Source organism: Neltuma alba, unplaced genomic scaffold (genome assembly GCF_004799145.2).
Source record: "Neltuma alba isolate B1F8T4 unplaced genomic scaffold, ASM479914v2 tig00001272_pilon, whole genome shotgun sequence".
Taxonomy (NCBI): Eukaryota; Viridiplantae; Streptophyta; class Magnoliopsida; order Fabales; family Fabaceae; genus Neltuma; species Neltuma alba.
Window position 1 is genome coordinate 12,220 of NW_021632402.1, and position 17,473 is coordinate 29,692.

A 17,473-nucleotide genomic window follows, 5' to 3' on the forward strand; every position below is an offset into this window, starting at 1 on the left:
CACCAATTTCACTTCAAAATTTGTTCCTTCTCTATTTTTACTACACTATCTGGCCCTTGATTAGTCCTAAATTCTTCGCTTTTTAAGTGATAATTATCTGGATGTGATATTAGCCAATTAATTTTTTAATAAGGGATTTATTCCCAATTTTCACTTTTTCTTCCCTTAATGGACATATACCAAATATAACATAATATAATTTATTATGCAACAAAAAAGACCAGCTTGGGAGGGGGATTTGAAGCCGAGAAAGAAACTGACTACCACAAGACAAGACACAAGTCTCTCGCCGGGAAGGAGGCTGTGGATCGACTGTTACTCTCACTGCAGAATCCCTCCTTTTCCGGCACCGGTAACTTGCCACTTCTTGCACGTGTACTTAATGATACTTTCTTCACCAATTTATCTTTTAATCTTTGTTCATTTCTCTCTCTTGATTTAGAACTTCGCTGCAAACTCTGAGCTCGCTTCATGGAACAGGTTCGTATAATGTAGTGGACTTTGAGTTCAATTTTGAGTTCCTCTTCGAATATCTGCCGATTCTATCTCTCTGTTTTTTTTTTTTTAAATAATTTTGAAGTACGAGAAAGTCGAGAAGATAGGTGAGGGCACCTACGGTGTGGTCTACAAGGCTCGGGACCGCGTCACGAATGAGACCATAGCATTGAAAAAAATTCGATTGGAGCAGGAAGATGAGGGAGTGCCTAGCACTGCGATTCGAGAGATTTCGCTCTTGAAAGAAATGCAGCATCGGAATATTGTTAGGTATACTTGCGTTTCTGTGTGGTTAATTTCAGTAATTCACTTTGATCCTTGAGATAGTTCTTATTTGAGTATGCTTACAACTTATATGTGACTCATTTGTTGCCTGATAATATGTTCTTTTTAATAAATTATTTGATAAATGCGTTGGTTGGCTATCATGAAACTGAATTGTAAGCAAGAATACTTTGTCTGGAGAAAGGAAATGAAACTGGTAATATTCAAAGTGAGCCTGTACATGATAATCCTTTCTAGGGTGTCTTTCGTAAATCAATACTGCAGCAGTTGGGAATTCAGCTTGTACATCCATTATAAACATAGATATGGATAATAAATTGTATAAGGTGAATGCTGATAGTTGATGCGGCATCAAGATTTTTGTAGATATCATTTGAGTCCCTACTGAGGGGAAATTGTTTGTGTGGGTTGCAGTAGATTGTTAAAGGGATGTTCTTGCTAAGTTCATCATTTTGTAGCCCAAATGACTACAAATTACCAATACTTGAAGGCTGAGCCTTATTGTGTAAAATGTGTTAGAAAGCCCCTGATTATCTCCCTTGATTCTCTCCATTAATTGCCCATGATATTAGCTAGAATATATATTTCCTGATTTATTGAGGTATTGCAATATATGTAATTTATGACTGATTGATTGTAATCGGATATTTTTTCTCATCCGGACTCTATATATTGTAACCCAATCATATGGAATAAGACATGAGCATGAAATATTCAGCAAAATAAACATGGTATCAGAGCGTAGGGTTCCTCCTGAACCTAGAAAATTTCGTGCGTTGCTGCCGTGAGATAGAGAGAGAGAACGCAAGGAGAGAGAGAGAGAGAGAGTGAGGCGTCCCAGATCTGAAGCCAGGAGCAGACCGTGGACGACACCGCCCCTCCAGTCCTCACCGGCGCCCTCAGATCGGCGCATCCTTTGAAGACGATGTCGAACGGAGCTGCGCGTGAAGCCCACGCGCCGTCACAAGCTCCGCGCGTGAAGCCCATGCGCCGTCACTGCCTCTGCGCGTGAATTGCTCGTGCCGCCGCCGGAAAACCAATAGTGCCTCCCAGAGATCCAGAAAATGAACCCATCAGAATTCCCACCCCTTTTTGGGTCCGTTCGTAATATTCCAATGGCCCTTATGTCCGGTACATCCTCAAATACTCAAAGCACTGCTTCTTCACCTTTAGTCACCTCTCAAGCCTCTGATCCAGAACCATCCCTAACCTCTGAACATCAAGCTATGGTGGTGGCTCACAAACTTAATGGTAGCAACTATCTCCAATGGTCTCAAAGTGTATTAATGTATCTACGTGGGAAGCGTAAGGAGAAATATATCAATGGAGAGGCAAAACAACCTTCACATAATGATCCCAAATTTGACACCTGGTTTGCTGAAAATAATCAGGTGATGTCTTGGCTGTGCAACTCAATGACTCTCGAAATCAGTGAAGGATACCTCTTGGCAAGCACAGCTAAGGAAATCTAGGACGCTGCTAAGAGGACTTACTCCACACTAGACAACACTGCAGCCCTATTGGATCTAAGGAGGCAGCTCAAAGATCTGAAGCAAGGAAACTTAACAGTAACACAATATTACAGCACTTTAACAAAGATATGGCAGCAGTTGGATCTCTTTGAAGTTCATCCTTGGAAGGACATGGATGATGCTAATTACTACAGACAACTGGTGGAAAAAGGACGAACCTATGACTTCCTATTGGGTTTGAATGATGTCTTTGAAGAAGTAAGAGGCAGAATTATGGGTCTAAAACCGCTTCCCTCCCTATTTGAAGTCTTCAGTATGGTTAAGTTTGAAGAAAGCCGGAGACACCTCACTCAGGGTAACCAAACCCCAGTAGATGGCTCAGCATTGGTCACGAGGAGGTCCCCAACATTCGAGGGATCTGAGAAGAAAGGGAACAAGTGGTGCAATCACTGTAACAAGAAAGGCCACACCAGAGACGAATGTTGGAAACTACATGGGAAACCAACCCAAGGGAAGCAGAAACAACGGGAAGATAGAAAAAGCCACCACACCTCCTCTGAAGAAAAAGGTGATGATGGAGACCAGTTGACCAGAGAAGAGCTTCAAATGCTTCGTAAGATACTTGAAAAACAAAACAAATCAAAATCTGTTTCCAACGTGAACTTGATTCAGTCAGGTAATTCTATTATAGCCCTTAATGCAATGGTAACTAGTGATGAGACCTGGATTGTTGACTCCGGTGCTACAGACCACATGACTGGTAATAAGTCCTTCTTCAAAACCCTCAAATATTGTCATGAGAACCTTAGGGTAAAAGTAGCAACTGGACTATATACTAAAGTTGAGGGTGTTGGCATTGTGGCCCTATCTGATGATCTGGAAATCCATAATGTTTTGTTTGTTCCTGCTCTTACCTGCAACCTTATATCTGTGAGCAAATTGACTAAAGGACAAGTATGTCGGGTAATCTTTGATGATGTTAAGTGTGTTTTTCAAGATTCGACCTCGGGGAGGAAGATTTTGACTGCTAAAGAATGGGATGGACTCTACTACTTTGAAGGAAAAAATATGAAGACTGCAGGAGCAAAGAAAGCTATGGTTAGCTCTAATTCTCAGAATAAAAATGTAATGTTGTGGCATCAAAGATTAGGCCACCCCAACTTTGATTATATGAAGTATGTGTTTCCAACTTTATTCAATAAAAATTCTTTTCCTTTCCAATGTGAAACGTGTCAAATTGCCAAACAAACTCGCGCCTCTTATCCCAAACATACTTACAAACCTACTGCCCCGTTTACAATGATTCATACTGACATTTGGGGACCAGCCAAAATCAACACCCGAACAGGCACAAAGTGGTTTATTACATTCATCGATGATCACACCCGGGTCACATGGGTTTACCTTATGAAAGAGAAATCTGAAGCTTTACAAATTTTCAAAAACTTTTACTCTTTTGTAAGAACCCAATTCCAAACTCCCATCAAAGTTCTGAGAAGTGACAATGCTAAAGAGTATGTGAGTGGAGCCTTTAGGGAATTTCTTGAGCAGGAAGGAATCCATCACCAAACCTCATGTGTCTATACTTCTCAACAAAATGGAGTTGCTGAGCAGAAAAATAGGCATCTTCTAGAAGTAACCCGAGCTATTATGATGGAAAGAAATGTTCCAAGTCTGTTTTGGGGAGATGCTGTGCTAACCGCTGCTTATCTCATCAATCGAATGACCTTAAAAATTCTCCATTTCACTACCCCCATTCAAAAACTCCTCGAGACCTACCCCACCTCACCTATCATCAATACCATCCCTCAAAAGGTCTTTGGGTGTGTCGTCTTTGTTCATAAACATGATGGGGGCAAACTTGATGCTAGAGCAGAAAAATGTATTTTCCTCGGGTATTCCTCCACCAAAAAGGGGTATAAGTGTTATTGTCCCACTACCAGAAAACTCATAATCTCCAAAGACACAGTTTTTTATGAGGATGATGCTTATTATCCCAAATTACCCATTCAGGGGGAGCACTATGGAGTAGAATGGCTAATTACACCTGAACCTATGACCAATCCCAACACACCTTACCACCCCTCTTGAACCTGCCATACCACAAGAAGAAATCACTGTCCCTGAACCGGAACCAAAAACCCCTAGTCCTACACCTCCACTAGAGCACCAAAACCCCACAAACACTCCTTACTCGACTCACCCAATGGAAACGAATGCTGAAATTGATGCAGGAGTGACAGAGCGTTCAAGTCCTCAATCAGGTGAGCAGGATAGTAGCAGTAGGGTTCCTTCCATTCCAAGGCAGCAACATGATTCCAATCCAGAGTTGGATCCTGAAGAGCTAGGATGGCCCATTGCACTTAGAAAGGGGGTAAGATCATGTACTCAGCATCCTATTCAAAAATTTGTCTCCTATGGCAATTTATCTGCTAGAATGCAAACCTTTATGGTGAATAGCTCACAGGTGAAGATTCCAGAAACATTTCAACAGGCTATGAAAGATCTTAATTGGAAACGTGCCGCATATGAGGAGTTGAGAGCCTTAAAGGAAAATAACACGTGGGATATTATCACACTTCCTAAGGGCAAGAAAGCAGTGGGTTGCAGGTGGATCTTCACCCCTAAATTCAATCCTGATGGAAGTATCAACAAGTACAAAGGAAGATTAGTTGCAAAAGGGTACACCCAGACTTAGGGGATTGATTATCAAGAAACATTTGCTCTTGTGGCAAAGTTCAACACCATCCAGGTACTCCTGTCTCTAGCTGCTAACCTTGACTGGTCTCTACATCAACTAGATGTGAAGAATGCTTTCCTAAATGGAGATTTGGAGGAGGAAGTGTACATGGAAATCCCAGATGGAGTAATAGCTCCACCCAACTCAGTTTGCAAACTGAAGAAATCACTATATGGCCTGAAACAGTCTCCACAAGCGTGGTTCGACAGGTTTGCCAAGGTAATCAAAAGGTTTGGCTACATCCAAGGACAAGCTGATTACACTCTCTTCGTTAAACATAGTAATGGAAAGGTAACGATCCTAATTGTGTATGTGGATGATATAGTCATAACTAGCAGTGATGAAGTTTCTATCTCCCAACTCAAGAAAGCTCTAACTAGGGAATTCCAAGTGAAGGACCTAGGACAAATGAAGTACTTTCTTGGAATGGAGGTTGCTAGATCCAAAAAGGGTATAAGTGTGTCTCAACGAAAGTACACACTTGATTTGCTCCACGAAACAGGAATACTTGGGGCTAAACCTAGTGAGACGCCTATGGAAGAATCATGTAATCTGGAAGTGAAACCAGACGGGGTACCAGTCAACTCAGAAAGGTACAGAAGACTTGTAGGTAAACTGATCTACTTGACTCATACAAGGCCTGACATTAGCTATGCTGTTGGAGTAGTAAGCCAATTTATGCATCAACCCCAGGAAGAACATATGGAAGCAGTATACAGAATCCTGACCTACCTCAAACTCAATCCTGGAAGAGGAATATTCTTTAAAAAGGGGAGTACAAGGAACAAAGAGGTCTACACTGATGCAGATCATGGGAGAGCTGTGGATAACAGAAGATCTGTCACAGGATACTGCACTTATGTTTGGGGAAACCTAGTCACTTGGCAAAGCAAGAAACAGACAGTAGTCTCAAGGAGTAGTGCTGAAGCTGAGCTAAGAGTTGTAGCCTTGGGGGTATGTGAAGGAATGTGGGTGATCAGACTTTTGAAGGAATTGAGAATTTCCTATGAAGGACCTATGAACCTCTGGTGTGACAACCAAGCCAGCATTGAAATGACCAAGAATCCTGTGTATCATGACCGAACAAAGCATGTTGACATTGATTGGCACTTCATCAAAGAAAAGGTTGATCATCAAAGAAAAGGTTGAAGATGGCACAATTAACCTGAGCTATGTGCGCTCAACTGATCAGATTGCTGACGTCATGACCAAACCTTTAGCCAGAGTCAAGTTTGAAGGGTTTCGAAGCAAGTTGGGAATGGTTGACATTTACTCTCCAGCTTGAGGGGGAGTGTTAGAAAGCCCCTGATTATCTCCCTTGATTCTCTCCATTAATTGCCCATGATATTAGCTAGAATATATATTTCCTGATTTATTGAGGTATTGCAATATATGTAATTTATGACTGATTGATTGTAACCGGATATTATTTCTCATCCGGACTCTATATATTGTAACCCAATCATATGGAATAAGACATGAGCATGAAATATTCAGCAAAATAAACACAATGCTAATCTGACTCTCTAATATGGCATGAGACTTCATTTTTTACTTAATCACTACATATCTTCTTGTTGTTGTTGTTGTAGGTTTTCCCTTTTTTTTTTGTTTTTTTTTTCCCTCTTTTGAATGGTTGAGTCTATACTATTATTGGTGTTTTTGTCAAATGGTTTCATAAGCCCCACTATGATCATCCCCTTTAAACAATATAAATTCTATCTGGGTAGTTTTATAGGCTCTATGGAAGACATACTTGTAGGCTGTTATGCTGTGCTATAAAAAATAAGATGGGGGTGGTTCAATTTGTCCATATAAAATTTCCTCTTAAATTTGTTTATTCACTAAGCTGTTGTCCCATTGTTCTTCTTTCATTTCGGCCATATCCTCATGGTGTATGCTTGATGGCTATGTGTATGACAGGTTACAGGATGTAGTACACAGTGAGAAGCGTTTGTACCTGGTTTTTGAGTACCTGGACCTGGATCTGAAGAAGCACATGGATTCATCTCCTGATTTTGCAAAAGATCATCGACAAATAAAAGTGTGTAAATAATTTCTCTGTTTGGTGTTTTAGCTTTGGATAACTAAATATGTGACTGCCTTAATTATAGGTTTGTATCTCGCTCAAAAAATGAAAATAATATATAATGCTTTATCAAGGAAATTTAATCAGCCTGCAATGTTATAGCTTTCAATTCCTTTCACTTTACTTTGTATATGTCAAAAAGGGATGAATGCAGGTCCCTCCTCATTAATTCTTGCTTCACTAGTCTTGTGATGAATGACTTAGTTAAATATAAATTACCTGATTGATATTATGTCATGTAAAGGTTTTTTGACATTTGAAATAAAATTTCTGGTAATTTGTTGATATCTGATCAGAGACGTACTTAAGTGGAAGTCCTAAAGGATTAGAGATTCATAATCAAATATAGAACTAGGTTCGTATGATTGTATGGAGTCATCACTCATCACTCATCACTCATCACTCATCACTCATCACTCATCACTCGAAGAGGTATGCATTGTGTGTATGCAAGCCATATTTTTTCTGTTCTTATCTGAAAACATACATGATAGTTAAGCTTGCTTTGAGAGAAGACTGTACCTGTAATATCTTATTTTCGTTTTTATAATTACATTAGGAGGGTTTGAACTTTAATCATTACCGACTTTCTTTCCCATTCTTACACCTGAGAAAGCCCTAAGTATCTTTATTATCTTGGATTTTATGTTGGATTTGGAGCTTCGACTAATTCTTTGAGCAAGCTCTACTATTGCTTTCATCCAAAAACTTTTTGCTCAGGGAGCATAAGTGCTAGTTGTGCCTAATATCTAAATGTGTTAATTGGTTAAGCTCATCATTTTTTGATTGAGCTATATGGTTGTTGTTTTGACTATGAATTGCTGATTGAAGTGACACAAGTGATCATTGTTTGACAATATAAAAACAACGTAGTGAGTTTTATACTTAAGTACTGGAATTGTATGGTACTGGGCGCATCAATGAGAAACCCGATAAACAAAGTTTAGCTGAGAGGACTACTCAAGTGAAGCAGATCAAATTTTTTTGGGAGCTGTGCCATTGAGATTAGATGACGTGGCTGAGAGGAGCGGCTAGGAGAAAGTTGAGGAGCTTAATCATGCAAAATGAGTGTCCATAATTCTGGAGCTGTGGCTAATCTACTGAGGACATTGTCAGATGAAGTACTAGCTACTTTTAAGTTGCTGTATAGTGTCTAGGTGTTCCCATCTGGGTACATTTTCATTCTTAATGCTTCATGTACCTGTTCTAGTGCAGATATATTGTCGTTTTCAAATACGAGTGCAGTATTTAAGTTCCTAGTCTGGAATCTAGATATGTTTACACACGTAAATTAAGTTTAGTGATAGTTGGAATAAGCTGCAGCTTGTATAATCTTAAGCTTGAGGGTAGAGTTCATAAGTCTATCCAAGTAAAATCCTAAAAGATGAGGGTTTTATGATTATCAAGAAGATTAGAATTAACATATTCAGTGTTGTAACTCAATGTTAATTTGTAGCTTATCTTGTAGTTAATATCTTTCTTTAGTCAAGTTATTCCGAATAATTTGAGACTCCTACTGAGTGTGTGTGTGAGATAGAGGGAGGGAGAGAGGGAGGGAGAGGGAGAGAGTTCTGCATGCGGAAGCTGCTTCTCTCACAATCTGTTTTTGTTCAAAATAATCAAACACCACCAGTCCTTCACTTAGACAATTGGAATGTCATTAAGCACGCTGAGTAACTTAACAGATCATTCATATCTTTTTCAAATTTCAGAGTCTGCATGGGAAAGCCTATCAATTATTCTACAAGAGATTGTATAAATTTTAGAGTTATGAAGGGTTAAAGATGCCTGAACATGATCTATTTTGCTTTATCTACAATATAGGAGTTTATTGTCTCAAGGCTTTTTGGTCATCCATTATTGTTTCCTCTTGGGTTTGGGGCTAGCTAAGCTCTATTTTCAGAATCAATGCGTGAAGGAAGGCATGAAGTGCTGCAGTGAGTGTTTTAACTGAGCCATTAAATTCTGCTATCCAGACAATTGCTGTAATCTTCAACTCAGCAAGTTTTTCAGATATAATCTCATGGAATTGACTAGAAAAGAGTTTCACTCATCACTAAACTAGTTCGGCTTGAAAGTCCTAGCTTCTTGGCATTGAAGAGACCATAATCCCTATAGCTATCAATATTTAAATGCTTTCTGGGTTCCCTTCCTAGCTCTTGATCCCTAATCAATGGTTTAGTTGATTTTGTGAAGTTTTACATTGCTTCTGGCTCCAAATAGTATAATTGTGTCGGCTGCTTTGTTGGCTTAACCATGATTTTGAAGCATTGATAGTGAATTCAAAGACAATTGCTAATCTTGGCCAAAGGACCAATTCAATTGAAATTTGATTGGTTTAATCATTTATTTTGCAGATGTTTCTTTATCAAATTCTCTGTGGCATTGCTTATTGTCATTCGCATAGAGTTCTTCATCGAGACTTGAAACCACAGAATTTGTTGATAGATCGCCGCAGTAATTCACTAAAGCTTGCAGATTTTGGATTGGCCAGGGCATTTGGTATTCCTGTCAGAACATTTACACATGAGGTTTGACTATGTCCTACCTTATCTAGGCACTCTGATTTTGGTCAAAAAAAAAAAAAAAAAAAGAAAGAAAGGCACTCTGATGAGGGAATGAGTATAATGTGCACCCCATTTTAAGTATGTTATCCGTTTCTCAGATTCATTACCTTCCTCAAGAATTTTTTGTCAGAGAAACAATTCGTTTAAGAGATAAGAAAAGTCAAATCTTATATCAGGCATCCAGGGGGAAAAGTGACTTTTATCTTGCCAAAACCTATAAAGTGCACTGTTGAAAAGTGACTTAAAGAGATGAATAAAAAATTCCCAAGAAAACATTGTTCATGCTGTCACTCTGCAATGGAAAAAGAAATGGAGCTGATTATCTGTCTTGCAGCTCCAGAACACATAATGAGAATATCATCAGAAATAACTTTGCAAGAATGGCTATCAGACTTGCTAATACGTGTACAGCTTGTTGTAAAATAATGGGAAGGGAAAATTGTTGAAAGGTTGAATTAGAAGCAGATTGTAGGGGCCTTAATTGGCTTGTTGCAGAGTTATTGAACGGGGACTGGGTGATCAAACTTTAAATTAAACGAAGGTGGCTGTGTTTTGAAGTTTGGTTGTAGAGATTCCTCACATTGGAGCTGGGTTGGGCTAAGAATCTCAGGGAGGAAGGGGATGGGTGAGACTAAAATTCAAAGAGAAACAAAGTTCCATGTGCAATTCTCGCATTTGTAGATACTCTCTCATTCCTTGAAATCAAAAGATAAGCTAAAATCAAGTCCATTATGTCCAAAATACGTCCAAATGGTTAAAATAACTACCCAAAATTTAACAAATTATGAGTTCACTGATTTTTTTTTTTTAAAAGAAAATCATAATCTGTCTATAAAATGAATAAAAACCAAAAATCAAACAAGTATCAACAAAATATTTTTTACATTTAAAAAAATAATATTTGAGATAAAATAATATATTATAATATATAGTTGACTAGTTTAAGTATTCTTATGTAATGTTTTCAACGGAAGAAGACAATCTTATCTTTGAGGGTATTTCCATCTAATGGGTGGTTTTAGAATTTTCGAGATCAGTGCATCTTTTTATGATAGAATAGAGGTCTATGTAATGAAGTTTCTTAAGGAAAGAAGAGATTAATTTACATTGTAAAGTCTTGTGGCTGGAAGTCATGTAAATTCACTTTGTGGTTACTTTTCATTTATTCATGATTTCTGCATGTATAGTTCTCATTGGTCGCTGCCTGTAGGTGGTGACGCTATGGTACAGAGCACCAGAAATATTGCTTGGATCTCGCCAGTATTCTACCCCAGTTGATGTATGGTCAGTGGGCTGTATATTTGCGGAGATGTTGAACCAGCGGCCACTATTTCCTGGAGACTCTGAGATTGATGAGTTGTTCAAGATATTCAGGTAATTGGCTTTGGTAAATGATGTCTTCTAACTTTGAATGACCTTCAGTATCCATACTTGTCCCTTGCTAATTATAATTAGTATTCTGCAAACCTTGAAGAGTGTGCTTATAGAGGAATTTCCCTGTTATTTGATGATCTCAAATAATCTTAGCGTAATAATATTCTCTCAACCTTAGAATCTCCCTTACGACCTGGCTAAATGCAAACATTGACTCCCGATAGATGTGAGACTTAATTGGAAACTCTGCTAATGGAACTAACAGGATATTTTTTCTCTATTTTTCCTTGAGGGATGAAGAATAATTGGTAGTGCTTTAAAGTATGCATTGTTATCCCATCTTGTTCTTTTTATCCTGCAGATGCATTTATAATTATCTTTATAATTACTATTCGTTTCATCATTATTAAAAGGTCTAACCAGTGAAATACTTCATGGGTTGAAAATATGGAAACCTTTGAATTGTACGGCACTGAAATTCTTCTGAAGTTTCATTTGGTCTTATTCTGTAAAGTTTGTTTAACTCTTTGTGCAGTTTCATAGTGTTCTTTGCCAATGATCCTGAGGCTGTCTGGTTAGACGTCCTATGCATAGGTTGTGGTTCACCTTGTAGTATGAGCCTTATTGTTCTTAGTACAAATGTCAAATAGTAACTTGCGACTTGCATTTAATAGGTCCTTAGTGGTCATCAGTTATTGCTAGAGCCTTGAGAGTTTTGAGTTGAGCTGAGTTGTTCATAAACACGTCCCTTGAGAATTAGACATCCCACATTTGAAAACTTGAGTGATTATTTTGGGGCTGCTGCCTAGGCTGAGGTCATCTCAGGTATCAGGTCTTTCTGGCGATGGCTGTCATCTTGGGCCAAAGCATAGGAGACCTAGGTTAGCCAAAAATGAATAAAAGAATTAGGAAAAAATGTTAGTTCGAAGTTGTGTCATGTCATGTTTGCTTCTGCAGTGATTGCTGGAGTGGAAATTATTGTCCCTATTTGTTTCTGTACGTTCATGATTATGTTTATTCTTTTTCTTACCGGGAGCCTGGACTACGGCTAAGTAATTTGATTTTAATGATTTATGTTTCATATGCATGCTACGATGAAGCAGAATCATAAGAATTTCTTAAATGGTTACTTTGATCTGGATTTGAAATTTATATTCCTGTATTCCCATATGAATTAAGTGCTTATTCATTGCTGTAACTTGTATAACATAAAAGGGTGGCAATCAAGGATTTCTATTAGCCATTTCAGTCGCCCTCTTATATTGCCTGACTAGAGAAGAGGAAAGTGGAGGTTGAGATTTGTGACTTTAGTAATATGATAATATTTACTTACATATAAAACCAATATTTTTGAAGTATTGAAGAACGGGAAAGTATTTGGGGAAAATTTTTTGCACAAATGTGCATATTATACAAAGTTTAGATGTGATTCTAATTCGACATATTATTGCTCATATGAAGGATCATGGGTACGCCAAATGAGGATACGTGGCCTGGGGTGACCTCTTTGCCTGATTTTAAATCAGCCTTCCCAAAGTGGCCGCCAAAGGTTCTTACGTGTTGCTGCTGTTTTTAAGTTCCTTGAACATGAGTTCTTCTTAATGTATTCAGTGTTAACGTGCAGTATGGATTTTTATTTCTACTTTGCAGGACCTGGCAACTGTGGTTCCTAATCTTGAGCCAACTGGCATCGATCTTCTTTCTGTAAGTGCATCTTTCAGATATAGTAATAATGGGAATGAAAATGAAACCAAATATTTTGTAATGTCATGATTGAATGGTTAAATCGCTTTCTTGATGGAGATTGGAAGACTTCTGCTGATATGAAACTTGGAGAGACAGCTTACACTAACCTTAATTGGAACCGTACTCACACTGAGGGGAAGAAAATAACCGAGAAAAAGGAGATCCATATTCCCAAGAGCTAGCTCTTGGGGTGAGGCTCTCCTGAAAGGTTAATGTCAGCTGAGTGTGGGACAAACAATTCCTTGTTGCTATTTACAATGCAGTTCATCTGCTGCTGGCCAGGAAGTAAACAAAATGCTAGTTCATTAGTATGCAATGTGTTTCTTCCAATTAACCTTGGTGGTGGCTGGCATAATTTGAGTGGACTAATTACTGAACCCAAAGGATATTTTTCCGGTCTTGGGTTTTTTTTTTTTTTTTTTTTTTGGGGCCCCCCGGGGGGGGAGGTGTGTTTCTCATTAATGCATGTCAGTTTTTCCCCTAGTATTAGTTCCCTGGCGGTGATTTGACTTATTTAAAATGGATTTGCGTTGCTCCCCGTTATTTATCAGATACGTATGCGACTAGCAAAATTTCATTTTGTCATCCGGCAAGCTACCTTATTTTATACTCTTCTTCATTCATATTTTCCATAGTTTTTATTTAAATCAGATATTAACGTATATTTGTCACGTTAATCATCTAAACTATACCCATGGAACCTTGTCTACCCAAATTTAAGTGCGCGAAATATTATTATTCCAGAGTATGCTTTGCTTGGATCCCAGCAGAAGAATTACAGCCAGGAACGCTCTTGAGCATGAGTACTTCAAAGACATTAAGTTTGTGCCCTGATCCCTTGTTCTTCTTGGCAAATGATGTCTATAGAAACATAATATGTAGATTGTTTGGGTTTTGATTGTGCTTTGCTTTCCCCAATATTATTATGATTGAACTTATTTATAGTTCATATTGTTCTTATATTTATTTTACATTCAACTCTATCATCACATTGCCTACCTCGTCTAGATATTACATATTGGTGGCAAATTTGTAGTTTGCTTGAGTGTGATAGGACTACCTGACCCCCTGGTACATTTAAATCTTACTTTAGGGCTTTCGTACCTTGTCACTACACATCCGCTTCACCTTGTTTTTTTCCATTAATATTTTGGCGATATCAATCATTTCAGCTTAAGTATAGTTTTGGGCGCTCTACTCCCTTGAAAATATATAATCTATAAAAAACAAGCAATTTTAAACTATGTTCTAAAGCCATGCAATTTTTTATCTTGGCACATCTGAAATAAAAAAATTATCAAATTCATCATATGATAGAGGACCAAAGCGTAATGTAAATTCTACCATTGTCCCATAGAAAATTCCTCTCGCTAGCGAGGGGGTGTGGACTTTTTTTTTTTTTATAAAAAAAAAAGGAACATTTTTTCACTTTTTTTTTTTGAAATTTCAAATCCTATTTTGGGATCTCATACTCATTTTTTTTTTTGACCAAGAGGATCTCATACTCATTGGAATCTTGCAATTTCAGTGTATCATTCTGGGATTTTATATTTCTAGGCTCCTTTTTGTTTTCCCGAATAATTATTGTGTACAAATATCTATTAATAGTGCCTTATTCTTTTGCTTTTATCCTTAAACATTTTTTTTTTTTAAGTGATTTACTATCATACGAAATGGGGAGAATGTTAGGTTTGATGACTTACATGATTAGTGGGACTATGAATTGCCCATGTAAGGGGGAACGATTACAAACTAAACCACGTGGATTAGACCAAATCAGGCTAAGCTTATAATTGTGAATGACTATTCAGATCAGCCTATCTAAAAGCAGTCCATCTTTTTGTATATAAAGCATGCAACCAACGTTCATTTTCCCTCCATTCTCAAATATGCCTTTCTTCAGCTCCTTCATCCTTCCATTCTTCTCCCTCCTCTTTAAGTTTCTTTGTTACTCTTCCTCCAGAGTTCCTAGTTGATGATGTGTGCTACCTTGTAGATTTTGTATACATTTTGCTTCAACTTTTGAAGCTTGATTTTCATATGATTAATGTAACATCCCATCTTTTAAGGACTAAACAAAATTAGTTGTCACCTCAAAATATATATAAAGAATATAGTATGATTGAACAAATAATTATATGTTTTATAATTTATTTTAGGCATTACAGTGTGTTAAAAGTAAATAAATATCAAATGAAATATCTAAATAAAATTATCCTATATAAAGAGACATATGTGTGTATTTAATGTCTATACTGATTATTTAGGATGATTAAGTAATATTAGGGTGGGTAAATAATAACTATTTGGATATTGGAGAAATTAAGACGTTAAGTAGAATAATAATTAGTAAATAATTAAAGATTGAGAATAGTCTGTAGAGTTGTTTAGATATTGTCTCGATCTTATCAGGTTTTACTATTTGGGGAAAAAAGAAGAAGAAGAAAAGCTTTCAAAATAGATTCATGTAGATTTTTTTTATTTTCTAAAAAAAGGATATAAATAATTCATTTTAACAACCTAATTCTAAAGCTTTTTCCCCCCTTCTTTTTGTTTGGCCTTCTTTCATCTCCTCCTTTATTAATTCTGCAACCTTTGGTTGTGTCAGTCAATCATGTACATGCATCTTTTTGGCTTTAGCCACACCCATCGAGTAATTACACCAATTAATATATATATATATATATATATATTTATTTATTTATATTGTTAATGTTGTGAATATATTTGGGGGAAAAATTAAAGCACTTGTGGTCGGAGACATTGCTCATCACGTAACTTCCCCATCCTTTGATAAAGAGTTTTGAATGCTTTGATATCCAGTCGCGTTTTCTCAAATATATATACACATATATCCACATACATTACTTGTTTGATATATATTTATGTAGGTTAATTCGCTCTTAACAAACTTTATAGTATTGTAAAAGATGCTTTGATGATATATTTATTTCGATTCTAATCTATAATTTTTTTTAGAACTAAAAGGGTATTCCTATTCTGATCGGTATTTTCTCTTGTTATTTTTATTTTTATTTTTTGCAAAATTTTTCGGGAAAATTACAAATAAAGACCCCCTAATATATAAAATAGCGATTAGATACTCTAAATTTGGATAATAGCTTTAGAGGACCCGGTCCCAAATAGAAATTATGAAATGTTGGTTAAATGACGAAATTGGCCTTCTACTTTTCCGCAATCCTTTATCCCCCGACATCATCTTTCTTCACTCTTATTCTCGTCTCCCTCTTTCCTTTCTTATGTAAACGGCAGCAAGAATGAAGGAAGGCGACCATGAGTGAATGAGCTACGGTAAGGATGACAACTAATTGTTCTGGGTTTGATTTTCTCTCCTTGTCTTGTCTCCATCTTCCTTGGATTTCTGGTTCCTTGACTCATCTCCTTGCCAAAGCCCCTAGTGGCTGCCATGGATGCGATGAGAAGAAACTTCGCTCATGGGTATTGTCGTCGCCACCTCTTTCCCTCTCGAGGGTCATTACTCGAAGCAAATATCAGCTGCACCACCGTAACCCCGTTTTTCTTCTTCTTCACTTTCAAAGCATAGCCTTATTCTCTTCATTGCTTGCTGTGGATGCTCGAGAATACTCTTCGACACTTCCTAGATTCAGTAATTATTTGAAAGTTCTATCCAGATTTATCATAGCTGCGACATATCATCCGATTTGGAAATTTTTTTGCATAATTCAATCTTCTTTGTCACCACTGGTATGTATTGAAATTTGGATGATATCGCTTCCTCTTGCTAGTTTCCCCTGTTTTTTGTCCGCTGCTGCTATTGCTTTTCATTCCTTGTAATTGGTGTGATGGAGTTTTGGAATTCAGAGATGCTTTTGAGTTGAGAATCGATTCTCTTTCAATCAAAACTGTTTTGTTACTAACTGAAACGATGATATCTTCAATATCTCCCTATAAACTTTAACAATGATGATGCCTAGCGAATATTCATACTTGAATTCCATTACACATGAGGGGGTTGCTGTCTATTTGAAAAATCACATTAAGTCTCTACAGTTTCTTGTTGGGTTTACTTAAGCTAGCCTATTAATGTTGGCAGTTTACGAATGCCTTGTACAGTATAATGATTAAAATAGGTTATGGCATTTTGTTTTGGCATTGTAGTCTGATCCAAAGTGGATTTTTGAAGTGAAATTCTATGGAGTATTTAGTCTCTCATAACTTGGTCCTTCATCGGCAAGCTAATTCTTAAGTTTGTTCCTAACAGATGGCTATTTCTCTATTTGGTCTTCCGCAAATAAAATAGATATCAATAATATTCTTAATCTAGCTTTGTTAATTTGTTCTATATTGTAACAATTTAGAATTGTTTAATGTTATCCACTTAATTAGAAATGTGGTGGCAGAAATATAGTGACAAAAACATAGAAATTCTATCATTTGTTTTACTAAATTTGTAATTTTCTAAAATTCTTTTGGAAATTCTATCATTTGAACAAAGAAAATTAAATTTGTATGAAATGCTTATCAGAAGTTGTCATTTGCGTTACTAAAATTGTCATTCGCCTAACCAAACTTGTCATGAATTGCTTATCAGAACTTGTCATCTGCTAAACAAATTTGAAAATTGTTATTTGAGAAGAGAAAATTAAATTTGTATAAATTACTTATTAGAAGTTGTTATTTGCCTTACTAAACTTGTCATTCATTAAGGAATTGTGCAAATTGC

At 37.0% G+C, this 17,473-nt stretch overlaps 1 protein-coding gene across 1 annotated transcript; it reads left to right on the forward strand.

Annotated features, from left to right (window-relative positions):
• Positions 1-238: 238 nt before the first annotated feature.
• Positions 239-13,874, forward strand: LOC114754616 (cell division control protein 2 homolog). Its single transcript, XM_028943414.1, has 9 exons — positions 239-352; positions 443-480; positions 581-765; positions 6,916-7,036; positions 9,439-9,612; positions 10,859-11,022; positions 12,484-12,571; positions 12,673-12,726; positions 13,513-13,874. Exons 2-9 carry the CDS (start codon positions 472-474, stop codon positions 13,600-13,602), a joined length of 885 nt encoding a protein of 294 aa, XP_028799247.1. The 5' UTR covers positions 239-352; positions 443-471; the 3' UTR covers positions 13,603-13,874.
• Positions 13,875-17,473: the final 3,599 nt, after the last annotated feature.

Coding starts and splice junctions, on each gene's coding strand:
- LOC114754616 (XM_028943414.1), top strand. Junction 7,037..9,438: donor AAGATCATCGACAAATAAAA/GTGTGTAAATAA, acceptor TTTATTTTGCAG/ATGTTTCTTTATCAAATTCT. Junction 9,613..10,858: donor TCAGAACATTTACACATGAG/GTTTGACTATGT, acceptor CGCTGCCTGTAG/GTGGTGACGCTATGGTACAG.